Here is an 18,894-nt window from a genome sequence, read left to right on the forward strand (position 1 = left end):
AACGTTTGGCGATACTTTGGGGTTTACAAGAAAGATGGAAACTTGACAAGACGCACGCAATTTGCAAACAATGCCGTGGCGCTATAAAAGTACGTTAGTAGCACAACGAACTTAGCGACTCATATGAAGAGGCGGCATGGTGTTGATACATCTGCGGCTGCTCCCTCGGATTCAGATAAGTGGAATTCCTGGCTGACGACAACGCTAGGGACTTGATATCCCAACAGCGGAGGTGGAGATTATGGTAAGAATATGCTAGTGTTTCTGTCTCACTCTCACTCATATATTTACTGTGCCTTACTTAACTGATGTGTATCTGTTTTAGTTTAAGGAAATATAATAACGTATCTCTGCTGATTATTGTCAGGCAGAGGACGATGACACTGAGAGCCAGCCAGCTGAACCAGAAGGTGATGGGAGCCTCAATTCACTTCTGTGAGCAGAGACAAAGTTGAACTGTTAGAAAGGTTTGACTTGTACTTTGGGACAGGAATAACTCATTGTGTCATCTATTGAGCACACAGCTTATGACTTGATGTCTTCTGCTTGGTCTGGGTCTTGATGGGTTTATAAAACTGATATGGAGAAATGTAGCCTACCGCATTTTCAGCGAGGCAAGGCTTTTTCTCGTCCAACAAACGGCGCGCGGTCCGCAGCGCGGTCGCCCTCCAGCCCTCTGGCATATTTGTAGTTAAGCAAGTCAAAGCAAAACCCAGGCTTTTCCACACCTCTGATTCACCTAACGTTAACCCTACAACCCTGAAATACACGTTACCAAGCGTTTTTTTTAGAAGGCTGGCAACGCTAGGCTGTCATCAAAGTAAAACGTCACCATGTCTGTAAATAATGCTTGCAGTTGCACTCAGAGCATGTATGTGTGTGTGTGACAAACCTACCTGTGTGCCTTGAAAATAAGGTGGTTCAAAATAAAGTGGCTAAATGCAACCTTTTTCTTCTAATGTTTTTTTATTAATAAAAACCATCGACATAAATAAATAGATAAAAACAGGTCATTAAAATTATCAATAATTATCGATATAGACTGATATGAAAGATGTTATATCAATATACTTTTTAACTATATCGCCCAGCCCTACTCATGATATAATACTAGCCTATGTATGTTTTTTCCAAGCCCCCAGAAATAGCGCTGGGCTGTGAAGCCATTTGAACATGGTGGCCAAGCTCTGTATTGCAAGTCACGTGACGCCATGCAGCCCAGAAATGATAATTCCCATCCACTTGCATGGGAACCCCGGCAGCTGTTAAACCCAGGGGAATTTTTTCCGGGTGTCACTCAATGTATAAAACGACTCTTTTAATTATCAACACATTTTTTATGGGGCATTTTTTCTTCAGAAGCCACTAAGAGCCGTATACGGGGGTATTTTCTTCTTGTAATACAATCCATGGGTGGGAGGGGTGGGAGACGTCATGGAACAAGTCATGGCACACATGCGCACTTCGCCTTGGGCTGCATGGTCAGGAAGTAATCAGGAAGTAAAACCAGGAAGAAAAAGCCCCCATGATGGCTTCATGCGCCAGTGAGCAACCTCCGTCCGAATGTATGGGTGGGCGTGGCACGTCCCCTATCCAGTTCTTTTAATACATCCATGGTTTTTTCTTTTCTTTTCCTGGGGGGGGAGCAAAAAAAAAGCTTTCCACTGACAAACTAGTGAAAAGCATTTTATTGTGAAGAAATGAAAGGAAATGCAATGTTTATCCAGCTGTGACTTTTGACCATTAGTGACTCGTCAGTCACACAGCCATATCCATGCTGCTGCTGCTTTCAACTCAAGACAAGCGCCTCATCTGATAAGACACCTTCACCTTGGATGATGTTTAGACTGTATGCTGTATGAATACACAGTCCTTGGGTGTGTCCTATTGTTTTTATGTGTGTGTGTGTGTGTGTGTGTGTGTGTGTGTGTGTGTGTGTGTGTGTGTGTGTGTGGAAACCGCTGGTATAAGGCCAAGAGAGACACACCCCCATCCTTCCTTGTAATGGGCCAACCCATCAGAGTCTACTCCCGCCACGAGACCTACCCATACCTCGGCCACAGGTTCAACATCGCTGGTGAGTGGGGGGAACAGGTTGAGGAACTCACAGCAGAGTTCCTCCACCGTTTACATCTGGTCGACCTGTCCCCCCTCCCTGTTCTCATGAAACTCCAGGCTGTGAGAGAGGTGGCCCTGGCAAAAGTGCAACATCTGTTTGCCAACGTACACATCCCCCTCAAGAGACTGAGAGAGATGACGAACACAACCGTGCAGCTGGTCAGGAAGTGGGTGGGTCTCAACTCTCACTCCACACGCGGCATCATCTTTCTCCCATGTGGATCTACACAGCCACCAGACTAGCCCACCTGCTCCACATGTTGAACAATGATGATGCCACAGTCCGAGAAATGGCCAGGGCTTCTCTCCTGCTGGACCTACGGAGGAGAAAAGTTCCCCTGGCCACCACAGATCAGAACAACTTCCTGGGCTTCAGGAGAAAAGAGTCTGGGAAACTGGACTCACAGGACAAGGGCTTTGGGGTCTGGTCTGATTGGCCAGACCTCAATGACCTTTGCAACCGGTCCGGAGTCCAGCTGAAATGGAAAAAAATCACCACACAGACTGAAGTCCCTGTCTCCGATGAACTGGTCACAGACCCCTGTGTAGCTGTTGAGGCCACCATCACCACACAACAGGGAGAAACCAGCAGACTGACCACAGATTCAGCTAGGAGAGTCCTGATTAATGCAAAGCAGGCTGAGGTCAGGCAGCACTGGTGTGGACTTAGACTGCAGGGGAAAATAGCGTGTCTAGGATATGCTGACCATTCAGTCTCACACTCAGTTTTTAAGAACGCTGCGGTTGGTGAGGACATTCTAAAGTTTGCCATCAAAGCGAGACTGCAAGTGCTACCCACGAAATATAATCTGTCGACCTGGTACCCCCATACTCACAATCCATTTTGTTTGAACCATCCAGATTCACAGCACCATCTAGAATCCACAGCACACATAACGAATGGATGTCATGCATACAAACAACTGTACATAGCTCGCCATGACCGTATTGTAAATATTGTGTCTGATGCAGTCCATAACATCATGCCTGCTAGTGCAGTACTGTATAAGCACAGTAGAGTGGTACCAGAGTGGTTTGGGTCTGCCTGTGATGTCTTTGCTAATATCCCCAATACACCCAACGCTGTTTTTGTTGACACCAGCCATAAGCAGGTGCTGATGCTAGAGGTAGGTTGTGTCTTTGACCTGTACATGGACCAGGCATTCCTAGACAAATATATAAAATACCAACCACTACTCGAGACCATCACGAGCCTAGGTTATACCTGTAGATACAGTGTGCTTATATTTGGAAGCCTGGGACATGTACATAAATGCACCATGAGAGGCCTGCAGATTGCTGACCTGACAAGAGCAAGAGCCAAACAAAAATATTGCTCTGTCTCAGCAATTATTGGCAGTCTAGCAGTGTGGAGAAGGAGGTGCTATGTGTATCCTTAAGTGCTCAGTACTAATTGACCCTGATATATTTGTTTCCCTGCTTATGAAATGTAATTTGTGGAACCAAATAAAGTATTTAAAATGTGCGCGCGCGCATGTGTGTGTGCAAATTCTCCACTGTTTTTGTCATATTTATATAACACTGCTTACTGTCTGTTCTAAAATACCAATAAACAGATGTTTAAAACAATCATGTCCTCTAAAATAGGTTAGTGCAGCAGTGGCTTTATCATTATGGAAGTGTGTCATACTTTTCACCTACTGATCAGAATGGCTTCATCTGATTGGGATATTTCTGTGGATATGTCTTGACTGAAATGTTGTTATTAAAAGCAGGACATTTATGTATTCAGATTCAGGTATCAGAAGTTGGAAAAGACATGAGTTGTGTTCTTTCATTCCCCCAACAGAATCTGGAACGCCTTAACGGACAACTATGGGAAGATGATGGCGGTGGACTGGAAACAGTCTCGAACACGCTCCCTCCACGTCCTCATGTTCAACCTGGAAGAGAAACCGGTGCGTTGGACTACACCCCTCCCTTCCATGCCTCATATATAATATGTTTTAATTTACCCCTCCTATCCTCCTCTCCTGCCCTTTCTGTTCATTTTGATTAAATCCCCCCCATCCTCTTTGGCAGAGAGCGAGTGATGGAGCCACGGAGCTGTCGGACGAGGAGGGGCTGAGGGAGCAGCTGGACATGTACTCCATCATCGTCTCCTGCCTCAGCGAGGAGCCGCTCTTCACAGCAGAGCAGGTAAGTTTCAGACACATTCATTGACTGGGCTAGTCTCGCTAGCCAGCCTCTTCCTTTCCGTCAGAGAGTCTGGCGTCGCAGGTTTCCATTGTGGGATTGCGAAAAAAATGCTCTGTTTGGGTTGACCAATCAGCCTCGTCTTGGGCGGTGCTTAGCATTAGTGCCCTTGGAAAATAGTTTTGGGGTGGAACTTGTGCCGAGCAGGACTTCTTTATTGCACAATCCAAATTTTCTTCAAAACTTGCCATTTTCAGCGTGTAGCAACGAGTTAGCCTGTAGGTTTCTGCCCTTAGCTTTCTACGCTAGCTAGTTAGCGTTCAGCGGGAGCATTACAGCGACACACATGGGAGCGGAAGCCGCTCTGATTGACATGGTCGGAGCCAATGAACAGAGCGTGACAGAGCTTGCAAGCGGGGGAGCGGATATCCTGCTGCCACCGAAACAGCCGCTCGAATGGGAGAGCAGCTTTAGAGCAGGGGCGGGCTGATCCCCGTTGCCACGGCGCCAGACTCTCTGACGGAAAGGAAGAGAGGCTGGCTAGCGAGACTATGACTGGGCTGACGTTCACTGGGTTTGGTTGATCAGGGTTTCGGGCCATTCATGAACTGAATTGAGAATGCATAGTAAATTCAATTCTTGGAATTGAAATGTCACCCAGCTGTAAGGAAACAGAATTTACAATTGAATTGGAATGACAAGAGTAACAAAATTAAATTCGACTCAACTCGCTACCAGTGGTTCTCAAAGTGGGCTCCGCGTACCATGGGCTCCCCAGCAAAACGGAGAATCGTTTATTTTCACTATAATTCCATCCATAAGTAACCCAATGTATGACAATTTTAGTCATGGGCAGCGCCGCTGCTGGCCATTTGGGTGCCCTAAGCATAAATGTTTTCATTGTGCCCCCACCCCGTCCCAAGAAAAACTCACAAATTATATATATATATGTATGTATAGTATATATATATATATATGTATTATGTATTGTGTGTGTGTGTGTGTGTGTGTGTGTGTGTGTGTGTGTGTGTGTGTGTGTGTGTGTGTCAGACTGTAAAAAGAGATGGACAGAGTGAGACCAATAGTCATTTTGTTATATTTTACTTGAGATGCCTGAATTATTTCATGTTACAAGCAGAGGCACTTTATTTTTTATCTGCCCTATGCAGAGAAGTAGCTTAACTACAAAAATAGTGTGTTGCAAGATGGACTGAAAAGTCCGCTGTTTATCTCCCTTTCTGAACAACACCCGTTCTGATCATTATAGAGCAAGATGACGGCTTCCACTACACAACACTGTATTTACGTAGGCTACGTTACATATTTGCGGGAGTGGGAGGAATCTCACACTTGTACAGATGTGACCGATGGACAGTGTTGGGCAGTAGCTTGCTACAAGTAGTGAAGCTACATAGCTTAACTACATTTCTCAGTAGCTTGGTGGTAGCTTCACTACTTTTGAACCAAGTAGCTTTTTCAGTAGCTAAGCTATTTATAGACCCAAGTAGCTTGTAGCTTCCCGCAAAAGCTACAAGCTACTCGCCAGAGAAAATCCATGAGCAAAGCACGCAGTGGAGATTTCTGCTGCGGTTTGGATTAAGCAGGAGGAGACATTGCATATGTCAAGTGTGCCTGTGTAGCCAATAAAGCACTTCCAGTTCCATTATGACGGACAACAAGACAGTGTTGTTGTTTCATCCTTGCTTTTTAGCATCCTTGCCTCTCTTGCAGCAAGACCCGGCACTACGCTGCCTCTGACTGGGTTGGGTTTAGGCAATGAAGACTGACGATTGGTTAAGGGTAGGGCAAAATATGTCATGTGCTGGCGAAGTCACATCAGCAACGAACTTTGAAAGATGGCAGAGCCAGAGGGAGCCACTGGCAGTGATGAAGAAGACTTTCAGGTTTTATTGTCTGTTTTTGAATATTGTGCCAGTGAGAGTTTCAGTGTGTTTTATAATATAATAAACAATCAAAATGATATTTTCTTTTACCTGCCTATTTGTTTGGTTGAAAGTTGTTCTACATGAAGTTAATTCAATGTGAGAAAAAAGTAGCTTTGATGTAGCAAGCTGCTTTTGCCATGTTGCTCGTAGCTTAGCTTGCTACATTTCTCTGGGGATAGCTTCAATGTAGTTTAGCTATATTTAATTGAGAGTAACTGATAGCTTAGCTTACTACATTTTCCAAGTAGCTTGCCCATCACTGCCGATGGAAACGTGAGTTTGTTTACTGCGTCGCATGTAGTTAACAAGGAGATCCCACAACTTTCTTTTAAGGGGGCACCGTGGCCAGTTCAAAATGCCAAACTGGCCGTGTGGAGAGTAAATTTGAGAAGGGGCATTACCAAACTGCGGGGCATCCACCGCACTGTCTGTTTGACCGTGGTATTCCTGCTCTGGATGATGATGCCCTAGTGCGACACTTGGTTTCCTACGCTCAGTGCGTTGTGCGCGTGTAGGGAGCGGCTGGTACACTTTCAGTAGTAAACATCTCAAAGCAAAAATGGGGGACCCTGGGACAATTATGATCAAATGGGGGTCTGTGGTCTAATTTGTGTCCGTTTAAGGGTCGTTGACATGAAAAAGTTTGAGAACCACTGTGCTAAACATTATAAATCCAACTAATCATGACTCAAATTAAAGACAGTTAAACAAAATAAATGTATTCAATCATAATTTCTGTATTACGGTTACGTGTCATGCATCAAGTATCGCCTAAGAGGAACCTTTAACATTTTATGATATTCACTATTGATAATATATAGTATAACACTATGTGTAATCTCAGAATGGAGGAAAAAAAACTGAAATTCCAATTAATTTCCAATTCTGTTTCCTGTAATTTTCTTCCAATTCCAGTTCCTCAGTTAAATTGGAATTGTTGAGTTGATTCATGAATTGACCCTCAACGTTATACTGTGTGTTGCTGCAGGTTATCGAGGAGATGATGCAGGACTCTCCTGACATGGAGGCGCAGCAGAACCCGTCTCGGTCGGACCTGTCCATGCTCTCACTGGACATCTGGCACTCCAGCAACTGCTACGAGGACAGTGAGTGTCCAATGAACAGGGCTGATGGTCTGTGTGTAATCAATTAGATTGTCTGGGTGTCCGGGTAGTGCAGCGGTACATTCCCTGCCTACCAACACGAGGGTCGCGGGTTCGAGCCCCCGCGTTACCTCCGGCTTGGTCGGGCATCCATACAGTCACAATTGACCTTGTCTGCGGGTGGGAAGCCAGATTAAAGGTATTTATACCATGGTCTGGGTGAATACTCGATTCTGATTGGCTGCAGGGTGTCCATTAATTTGTGATAATGTACACCTAGCTAAGTAGTTCCAGGCAAATGGTCTGTTCACCATTCATATCAATGCGCCATGGTCTCGACAGAGCCATTTGAGCTCTATACCACCGTTAAGGGTTAATATGGCACTTTTTATAAGTTAAGAAAAAAATGTAGTCGGTCAAAGTAACTATTTAGATTACCCCTGTGTGCTCAGTTTATTAAAATAACGGCTATTTAGAAATCTGTCGTTTTCGGAGATGTTGTAATGTCAGCTGACAGAAGCCGGCTCTCAGCTGTCAACTGTCAAACCAGCTCTGTTTATAACTTTGCAGAAAGCCAGCCAGGCGCTTTGCAAGAGCGCGCACTGCCTCTATCACTGATACAAATCAAGTCAAAGAGGAAAAAGACGAGATCAACAAAAAGAAAACAACGAAATGGGCAGTTAACAGCAACACACTGAGAGATGTCCTTGTACAAAACATACCTGGACTCCAACATAGAAAGCTTCAGATGGTTTTCTACTCCGAGCGCGGCACGCGCCACTTACGTCTTAAAAGACCCGCAGACGTTAATGTAATTCCTTGGAATGTGAGTTTAACCAGCCAGTTACATGGCTTTGCATTCTTAGACATTGGCAAAAGTATTAGTTAGTTTATGGACTAGAATTTCTGCCAGGTGCAGGCACTAATCCGCCATTTTCTCCAATGATAATCTTGAGCAGCCGAAGGGACTATTTTGTCTCGCCGCTTCTCAACTCATATCCAAGGTTATGAAAACTAGATTTTGATTGCAAAATGCATGAACATATAAATGAATGGTCTTGTTTTGTTTCTTTGGCAAGTGACCATGGTATAAGCGGGTTAATGTACTTCGAGGTGTCCATTATCAGAAATTATTGGACTTCGCGGAGGGACCTCGCGATTGGACCTCGGCTTCGCCTCGGACAGTTCACGCCTCCACGTCGTCCAATAATTTCTGATAATGGACACCTCGTCGTGCATTAACCCTTACGTGTCCTAGACGTTGCACTAGTGCCTCTTCTGGTCGGTCGGGGTGCCTGTTCGCCAGGGAACTGGGGGGAATAGCGTGATCCTCCCACACGCTGTGTCCTGCCGGGGGAACCTCGTCGCTGTCAGGTGAAAAGAAGCGGCTGGCGACTGCACATGTATCGGAGGAGGCACGTGCTAGTCTACAACTCTCCCCAGATCGGCAGAGGAGATAACAATTTGCCAACTGTAGTAATTATCTCCTAAGTGGCACAAACAGTTGCACATACATGCTGGTTTGAATGAGTCAAATACAGTTTGTGTGGGCTTTAAGAGGGAAGTTGAGTAATGTCTTTAGGAAAGACACAAAACATTCCTGCCTTTGAGATGAAAACAAATGCAGCATACTGTATATATATATATATATATATATATATATATATATATATATATATATATATATATATATATTAGGGCTGTGGCGATTCACTTATCTCCCGATTCGATACTATCACGATTCTTGGGTGCCGATTCGATTTATATTGCGATTCTTAAGTATTGCGATTCTACGATTATTGCGATTCGATATTACGATTTATTGCGATTTTTGTTTATTTTTTTCTTTTATTTTTTCAGTTTGTTTGCTTTTTTACACTAGATTAGAACATGGGAAAAGTTGAATCATACACTTGAGACTGTATATTATATATCATGAGTAGGGCTGGGCGATATAGTTAAAAACAGGGGCGGACTGGGATCATAATTCAGGCCGGGCATTAGATACCAAGCAGGCCAGGCCGATATGGGCCGACGCGCGTGAAATTTGGGCCGTTTGAAGCCCAATTTGGGCCGTTTGAAGCCAGATTTGGGCCGTTTGAAGTCCAATTTTACAATGAGATGCACCCACTTTAACCCTGAAGTGTAATTATTACTTCAGACTAACTAATAAAGTAATAAAACCACTAGTAAACCAGTAGGCGGCGCCTGGCCTGCTGTTCAGTGAGTGGCCTGACTGCAAGCACCCATTTTTTTTTTTTTTTTTGCGATTATCGATTCTGGAATAAAAGATCGATTAAAAAAATCGTGACATTAAAAATCGCGATACTTAGGTGAATCGATTTTTCCCCCCACCCCTAATATATATATACACACACAATAAAATAGATTGTATTAAATATTATGCGTGTGCCAGGGGTGAGGACCATGACTGTGGCAGAGCTGAATGAGCGGCTGGAGGAGACGGAGACGGCGATCCTGAGGTTCTCGGAGGAGCTGGTCCAGCAGCTGGCTCTCAGGGACAAGCTGGAGTTTGAGAAGGAGGTGAGGAACAGCTTCATCTCAGCGCTCATCACCGTGCAGAACAGACAGAAGGAGCAGCAGGATGTGCTCAAGAAGAGGAAGAAGCTAAAGAGCGTAGCCGCCGGCAGCTCACAGAGCCGCGTGGACAAGACGCTGGGATTTGTCAGTACTCTTTAGAGTTTTAAGGATTCTTTAAAATCCTCCTTCTTGATCTATATGTATTTTCATGTCACTGTTTTTCATGTCACTGTTTGTTTACTATAATACATTATTCAGTCTTTTTTTTCTTTTTTTGCAATATGTATTTATTCATTCAATGAGTTCATTAAAGTACATTTACAAGGATTTGTCTTTTTTTCCCCTTAACCCCATTCCCTCCCCACCCCTGGTCCTATATAGATTGGGGCATAGAAAAAACAGTATTAAGGTACATTTCATAGAGTAAAATAAACAAAGAATAAAGAAATAAGCAGTGACGGCTGGTGGTGATATTGGGTGGAGGGGCTAAACAATTATAACCAATAGCTCATGCTGCAGCAACAGCAGCCTCCGAGATACCAAATTACAGCAACAAACAACACTAAGTAGTAGGCTATAAGAATTGCCTGATGCAAAACTTTCTGTAGGCTATCACTCTCTCTCACACAACACACACACACACACACACACACACACACACACACACACACACACATTTAAATGATTAATTTATGTCCACATAAATACAGAGTACAAAAGGATATAAACACTAATAATGCAGTCAGATGCTGGTAAACAGTTACAAAACTGCCACAATAATGTGTACAAAAAAAGGAACACCACACAGGGTGATGGCAGTGGCAAATTAACAAATACAGTTATACTGTAATACAAGATATTGGTTAGTATCCACTTCAAGAATACAAAAAGCAGCGCCTTCTCCATATCAAGCGGCTACCAATAATAGCAGACTGAGCAATACCTAATAGGTAGATATGCAAAACCAACACATTCCCAAACAGATTGTCTTTATCAGACCACAAGAGGAGAGGAGAGAGAGAGAGAGAGAGAGAGAGAGAGAGAGAGAGAGAGAGAGAGAGAGAGAGAGAGAGAGAGAGCTGTTCACGTCTTTTCCCTTTGATGTTTAACGAGCTACAGCTGTTGTGCCCAGTGCCCACGTAACACAAAACTTACGATTTTGTCTTTGTCCCTTTCCTTGGACTCTTCACTTATAATTTCCCCCCGTCAGACATCAAGGAAAATGAATGAGAAAGTAGTCCACCTCAGCGCCATTTCCTGATTCTCACTTGTAGTGTGTGCATGTCATATTCGAGCTGTCATTGGTTGTCAAGTCAGTGGCAGGTCGGCCCTGGTGGGCTGAACCATGGGCTGTCCGAGTTTAGCCCAAATGGCCCGTAGACGGCCGCAGCTCAAGGGGGACGTGCCAGACACTTGTCAATCACTTATAACGAAGGTGATTGAAGGCTGAGGGGAGTGTGTTTGGGCTCAGCAAAACTAGCCCATTGCAATGATTTTCTTGTGACTATAGATGGCGCTGTTGCTGCTCTAATAGGTTCCACCAACATAAAACAACCAATTCTAAGTTTGTTAATGTAATTTAAGTAGAGAATAAATAATAATAATAATGTTCTCATTTTATTGGAAATGATAGGGGGGGCTTAGCCCCCCTAGCCCACTGATACCAGCCGTCCCTGGAAATAAGTAAAATAAAAAATAAAATAAATCGTCCATTCCTTCTTGCCACAATGTAACAAAACAGGAAGAATATGTAGTGACATTGATAGTGTGAGCATCACAAATAGTGTGATCTCTTATAAAGTTTTCAATTTGTCTATGTAAGTGATCATAGGACCCCAGACAGAGTCACATTTCTTGGCTGATCCCCTCATTTTGTACTTGATTTTCTCTAGGTTAAGAAACATCATCAGGTCTTTTAGCCACAGAGATGCATTAGGGGGGAGGCTGATTTCCACTCCAATCATATTCTTCTCCGTGCTATTTGAGAAGCAAATGCAATGATATCCAATGATGTTTTCCTAATTGTTTGAGGTCCTGGTAGTGTTCTGAAAATGTCTATTTCTGCACAAGGGGTTAACACTATGTTTAAAGCCTTGGTGAGATGGTTGAGAATAACTGTCCAGTAGTCTTGAAGACAAGGGCAGGACCACAACACGTGTCATGTTTGCAGGTGACAAGATTAATCAGTCATTATGATGCTGATATTATTGTACTTGTTGTGTGCTATATATTCAACATGTTATTCTATATACTGTATAGCTGCATTTCCCACTATTTCCTACTCTATGCAACAGGGTTTATTCTATTTCACTATTTTATTCTAGTATTTATAGCATACGCAGCTCACGCACGTGCTCGTTCACTTGACTGGCAGTGCCCATTTCTACCGTGCCTCGTTGGTTTGCCCTCGAGGTGCATGCTGCATGTAGTCGCAGACACCACACCATTGTTAGCTCACTCACTCACTCACTCACAGACGGAGACACCACACCATTGTTAACTCACTGACATTGACATTTTGACATATATATATATATATATATATATATATATATATATATATTTTACCACTCTTTTCAACTGAGTATGCAGACAATTAAAATAAGGGTGCAATGTGTGCTTTTGCACCCCTGTAAAACCGGGCCTGGTGGTGGTGAGGAGAAAGGACAGCACTGACTTCTCACCTTCCTACCTTCAGTTTGCTTGAGAGGCACCAAGGTCCTGGGCAAGTGTTTCCTGGCCGACCCGGTGAAGAAGAGCTACCACGCAGCCATTAACGACTGCATCGCCATGGGGGGCAGCCTGAGCACGCCTCTGACCGGGTACGAGAACGACCAGCTCTACAGCTATAGCTTTAGCTGCCTACAATTCCACAAAACCAACACTAGATGTCGGCATCGTCCCTCTTAAATTCTCGAGCCACAGCAGACCAAGTAGCCCTGACTGCAGTATGCAGATCGGGGAGTGGCTGAACCTCAACGTTTGACTCATTTGCATCGGATAACGTCTTCACTTCATGTGAAGACTCTGGTAGGAGCCGGCTTTTAGACCTAGACGTGAAAATGGCACAGTGTAAAATGGGAAATGCGTGACGTTCGCCGGGCTGTTGAGGCTACATTCATATAAGCATTAGACAATCGAATAGCCATCATCTGAGTAATCTGCAGGAAAGATCAACTGATGTTTAATTAATGAAATATTGTGTTGCTTGTGTTTGTTGTTGCTTGTGTTTGTTGAGTAAAACAGAAGATCAGGATATGAAATAACAATTAAATGGTAAATAACAGTAAGCTATATATAAAAAAAATCTGATCATTTGTTTTGGGCCGGTCTTGGCCAACATTTGTTGTTGAGATGAAAAATTATTTAATTTTGTCTTGTGGATTTTAATTGCTGTGCCTTTTGTCTATTCTTTTCCCCTCTGATATATAGAGACACCTTTCTATTATCATAGATGATGAGGTCACTGAAATTACTAAATGCAGGGACAGTGAACTTTTCCACTGTCCCTTCTGTAAGTAGCCTACACGGGAGAAAAGCATATGGTTGACAACCATATAAAAGGCAGTGGGAGATTAGGATTGGAGTAAATGTGATCACATTTACTAGTTCTACTTGGTATTCTCATCCAAGTAGGCTAAAATAATGTAACAACACAGGCGAGAACCTGAGGTCTCCAACTTATACGCATAACAATGTTGGTTGTCATGGTAACCATGTGACCCGGACGTGTGACATGTGATGCCCTCATCGAGGACGAGCGCGTCCGGGTCACGTGGTTACCATAACAACCAACAACAACATTCCTGGCGAAGGACCAACGTGCTTTGTTTGGCCACCCAGACCCAGGATCGCTACAATAAGTAGGCCGACAAACACCACAAGCGGAAGAATCATGGTATCCCCCCCCACAGCTCCCCTCCGACTGCTCGTCTTTCTTCTTCTATGCCGCAAGGCATTCTGGATATTGTAGTGTTGAAGCTCCTATGCACGAGAGTAACGTTAGCAGTTAGCCTAGCGTATTATTTCCACCTTATACTTTCAGAGGGTTAATTTACAAGCAGCAGACTCGTATGTGCGGGTGATATTATCGCGAGTATATAAAGTGGAAGCGGGGCGGGACTCCGTTAACTCAGAGGAAGAAGAAGACTTAATGGACTCAGATGAATGGTTTAGCTGTGAAGCTAACGTTAGCTGTGAAGCTATTTGTTGGAGCTTAGAAAGGTAAAGTTGCTCACAGTTCTGGAGGAAAAGTTCCAGTCTGTCACTGTGTGAACATTGAAATGTCTAAAGTCCAGAAGCTAAGAGCTGTGGTGGTGAAGCAGCGCATAACTGTGGCTGTTGAAGATAAACTGCTGGACGCTGTGCGCTTACACAGAGAGGCCTTGTCTCCAGACCTCCAGCAGCTGTTGGTCATTAAAGAAGAGGTTCCCGCTGAGCAGCAGGAGGACACAGAGCCCCCACATGATATTAAAGAGGAACAGGAGGACCCAGAGTCTCCACACATTAAAGAGGAACAGGAGGACCCAGAGTCTCCACATGATATTAAAGAGGAACAGGAGGACCCAGAGTCTCCACACAATAAAGAGGAACAGGAGGAAATCTGGACCAGTCAGGAGGGAGAGCAGCTTCAATGGCCGAAGGAGGCTGATGATATCACCAAGTTCCCATTTTCTGTTGTTCCTGTGAAGAGTGAAGATGAGGAAGATAAACCTCAGTCCTTCCTGCTTCATCAAAGCCAAACTGAGGAGAAGAGAGAGACAGAGCCTCTAGCCAGCTGCTCAACTGAACAGATGAAAACAGAAGCTGATGGAGAGGACTGTGGAGTATCAGAACCAGCTAGTAATTCACAACCAACTAGTGATGACAAGACTTCAGACTCTTCTGAGACTGAAGACAGTGATGATGAATGCATGGAAACTAGTGAACCTCAGTCAGGTTTAGGCTCACAGAAAAACAGTGGCGTTCCAAGGAAGAAACACTTCAGCTGCTCAGTTTGCTGTAAAAGATTTGGTCATAAAGGACACTTGAATGCACACATGATAGTCCACACAGGAGATAAACAATTTAATTGCTCTCTCTGTGGTAAAGGTTTTGGTCATAAAGGACAGTTGGCGAGACACATGATAATCCACACAGGAGATAAACAATTTATTTGCTCAGTCTGTGGTAAAGGTTTTGGTCATAAAGCAAACTTGAAGAAACACATGATAGTCCACACAGGAGATAAACAATTTAATTGCTCTCTCTGTGGTAAAAGTTTTGGTCATAAAGCACACTTGAAGACACATATGATAATCCACACAGGAGATAAACAATTTATTTGCTCAGTATGTGGTAAAGGTTTTGGTCGTAAAGACTATTTGAAGACACACATGATAATCCACACAGGAGATAAACAATTTATTTGCTCAGTCTGTGGTAAAGGTTTTGGTCACGAAGGAAACTTGAAGAGACACATGATAATCCACACAGGAGATAAACAATTTATTTGCTCAGTCTGTGGTAAAGGTTTTGGTCGTAAAGACTACTTGAAGACACACATGATAATCCACACAGGAGATAACCCATTTATTTGCTCAGTCTGTGGTAAAGGTTTTGGTCGTGAAGGAAACTTGAAGACACACATGATAATCCACACAGGAGATAACCCATTTATTTGCTCAGTCTGTGGTAAAGGTTTTGGTCGTAAAGACTACTTGAAGACACACATGATAATCCACACAGGAGAGGCACAATTTAATTGCTCAGTCTGTGGTAAAGGTTTTGGTCATAAAGGATCCTTGAAGTCACACATGATAGTCCACACAGGAGATAAGCAGTTTAATTGCTCAGTCTGTGGTAAAGATTTTGGTCATAAATCAACCTTGAAGACACACATGATAATCCACACAGGAGATAAACAATTTAATTGCTCAGTCTGTGGTAAAGGTTTTGGTCATAAAGGATCGTTGAAGTCACACATGATAGTCCACACAGGAGATAAACAATTTAATTGCTCAGTCTGTGGTAAAGGTTTTGGTCATGAAGGAAACTTGAAGACACACATGATAATCCACACAGGAGATAAACAATTTATTTGCTCAGTCTGTGGTAAAGGTGTTGGTCATAAAGGAAACTTGAAGGCACACATGATAATCCACACAGGAGATAAACCATTTAATTGCTCCCTCTGTGGTAAAGGTTTTGGTCATAAAGGAACCTTGAAGAAACACATGATAGTCCACACAGGAGATAAACAATTTAATTGCTCTGTCTGTGGTAAAGGTTTTGGTCATAAAGGAACCTTGAAGAAACACATGGTAGTCCACACAGGAGATAAACAATTTAATTGCTCTGTCTGTGGTAAAGGTTTTGGTCGGAAAGGAACCTTGAAGAAACACATGATAGTCCACACAGGAGATAAACAATTTAATTGCTCTGTCTGTGGTAAAGGTTTTGGTCATAAAGAAACCTTGAAGAAACACATGATAGTCCACACAGATGGGTAAAGTCCTTGAACGTTTAGGAAAAGTCATAACATTTTGTTGTGTGTAATGAAATTGTTGCAGTAATCTTCCTGTGGATAACCTTCCATGGAATCTAACATAGGGGCAAATGTATTCTCTGTAGCATTTGACATAACGCAGCTCTAATTTGTATTGATTTTGCTTCTTTGAATTCTTGTATTTTATCTTAGTATTTTTATTGAAAATTCCTCTTTTAGTTCAATAGCTTCCATGATGCAGTGACACTAAAATACTGAAAACCAATATAAAGAGCAGCTGTGTCGATTTGTCTATAATAATTTCTGGTGTTTATTCAGAGTCACCGCCTCATATTACATGGAAATTCTATGAACTATAATAAATGTATTATTATTAAAAGTCATGGAAACGTTTAGAAATTGTATCCATGAAAATGTGTGGGAGATCTGTTAACTCTGATCTGTGGTGGAGGAGGGATTTAGAGTGTTATGTATGTATGTAGATGTTTTTGTGCTTTGTTGTGTTGTCCTGTATTTATGTATCACAAAACAAACAATAAAAATGGATCCCAAATATTGCTATCTGTGCTAAATGTTTTAGTCCAAATGGAAACAATGGCCCTGTTTGAAACCGTTCCCTACTGCACAAATAGTGGACTATACATCAGACCCGGCAACATGTCCCCGCCCCCTTTTCTGGGAAAAAGCAAAAAACACTCGTCAAAGACTTGAATGTAAAATAGCAGAACAAAACAACACCAAAAGAAAACCACCTGTCTAACTACACCTAAACCCAGATGTTTGGTGGTGTAGCCTGACACGTATAGGGTCCTGAACAGGCCTTCTCTTATTGGCTGGTCTCTTTCCCCTGTGATGTCACCCTCTTGTCACAGTGTAATGGACAATAATGATTGATGAATGGCTCATTATGCAGACTCAGAGGAAACCCAGCTTCCCAGTTTGAGTTCTATGATTGTTTTACTCATCTTAAAATGTAGAATATTAATTATTATATTAATAGAGAGAAAAAACTCAAATTGTGCATTTCCATAAATCAGGAACAAGGAGAAGCACTTTTGATGTTCATGTTGGAGCTATGTCATTAGCATATAGCAGTTCACATCTGAGGTACAGAATTGGCTTTCTGAATCCTGCTTTTTGTTGAACACCAAGAAAACGGTGTGCATGATGTTCAAACGTCCTCATGCAACAACCCGCTCGAATGTTTTCTTCAATGATGTTGAACTGGAATTGGTATCAGAATTTAAATACCTAGGTGTGATATTAGACCCCACACTGACCTTTAAGAACCAGGTTAAAAAGGTTGTAAACTCTGTGAAATTCAATCTGCTCAACTTCAAACACAGCATGTCTGTAGATTCTGCTAGGACATTTTTACATGCCATGATATTTTCTCACCTGGACTCCTGTGTGACCAGACGTTCTCTCACATGCACGTCCACGCTCAAACCACTTGAGTCGCTCTACAAGAGAGCTCTGAAAGTATTTGACAAAAAACGCCGCTCCTACCACTATTGTAACATCCTGGTTAAACACAACTATCAATCGCTTCATTTCCTTTAAATATGTGCAACGTGGCCAACTTTTACATGTTAAAAAATGCTTATAAGGGTCCTTAATAAAATGTTGCCAGACAACACCACCTAGGGTTGCAGCAGATGCCTATGGACTCTAGTTCTAAAAGATTAAAAGCTGCACAGGTTCGTTTAAAATCAGGAGTAAGTTCCATAAACGTATGGAACATTTTGAATGAAACCTTTATTTATCCCCGAGGGGAGATTCAGGCGTCTAAAAACAGCAACAGCAGCAAAAAATACAGAGCAGACAGATAAATAGGGATAAATAAAAACAGATAAAAACAATACAATTTAAAAAAATAATAAGTTAGTCTATGTGCAAAGTCCGTTTTGTAAAGTGCAGGGACGTGCAAAAATGCATACGCAAATGAGCGAGTGCAAAAATGCATAAAGTGACTAAAACAGGTCTCAGTTCTTGTTATGAAGCCTGATGGCCGCTGGCATGAAGGACTGGCCAAAGCGCTTGGTGGAGTGTCGGGGGGGAATGAGTCTTCATCCACATTAGAACAGCATGTAGGGGATGGGAGGGGTTGTCCAGCATAGTGTGCAGTTTCCTCCTCAGCCTTGTCTCTGCAACCGCCTCCAGACTGCTCAGCTCAGCTCCAACTACAGAGCTGGCTTTCCTCACCAACTTGTTCAGCTTCCCAGTGTCCCTCATGCTGGTACTACCCCCCCCCCCCCCCCCCCCCCCCGGAGACATCGGCGGTGTAACCCACAAACCAATTACAATGTCCAAACATTCAGCTTTGCTTTTGCTGCTCCATTTATTATTACTCAGGCAGATTGACAGTTTCTTGCATGCGGATAAAACATGAAAAAAGGGCTTTTCACACTACATGCTCTTAGCCCGGGGCTATCTAAGCCCTGGGTTAAGATAGCTCCAGGCTAACTTAGCCCCTTTTCACACATGCATTGTTAACCCAGGTTAACCTAAAACAGGCCTATGCTTTTGTTTGTTTCCTTGG

The 18,894-nt window shown here is 43.0% G+C and overlaps 1 protein-coding gene across 1 annotated transcript in view; it reads left to right on the plus strand.

Moving 5' to 3' along the window:
* Nucleotides 1-13: 13 nt before the first annotated feature.
* Nucleotides 14-18,894, plus strand: part of LOC310778694 (fasciculation and elongation protein zeta-2-like) — a gene marked incomplete at its 3' end in the record, with an annotated part of 31,681 nt that continues 12,800 nt past the window's right edge. Inside the window, exons 1-7 of the mRNA XM_083639181.1 lie at nucleotides 14-244; nucleotides 368-435; nucleotides 3,929-4,037; nucleotides 4,162-4,278; nucleotides 7,210-7,327; nucleotides 9,741-10,013; nucleotides 12,564-12,687. Coding sequence (XP_083495307.1) covers nucleotides 242-244; nucleotides 368-435; nucleotides 3,929-4,037; nucleotides 4,162-4,278; nucleotides 7,210-7,327; nucleotides 9,741-10,013; nucleotides 12,564-12,687 — 812 coding nt within the window. The 5' untranslated portion in view covers nucleotides 14-241. The remainder of the gene's footprint in view (nucleotides 245-367; nucleotides 436-3,928; nucleotides 4,038-4,161; nucleotides 4,279-7,209; nucleotides 7,328-9,740; nucleotides 10,014-12,563; nucleotides 12,688-18,894) is intronic.

The sequence above is a fragment of the Poromitra crassiceps genome (genome assembly GCF_964638095.1).
Source record: "Poromitra crassiceps genome assembly, chromosome: 6".
In the NCBI taxonomy this organism is placed as follows: Eukaryota; Metazoa; Chordata; class Actinopteri; order Beryciformes; family Melamphaidae; genus Poromitra; species Poromitra crassiceps.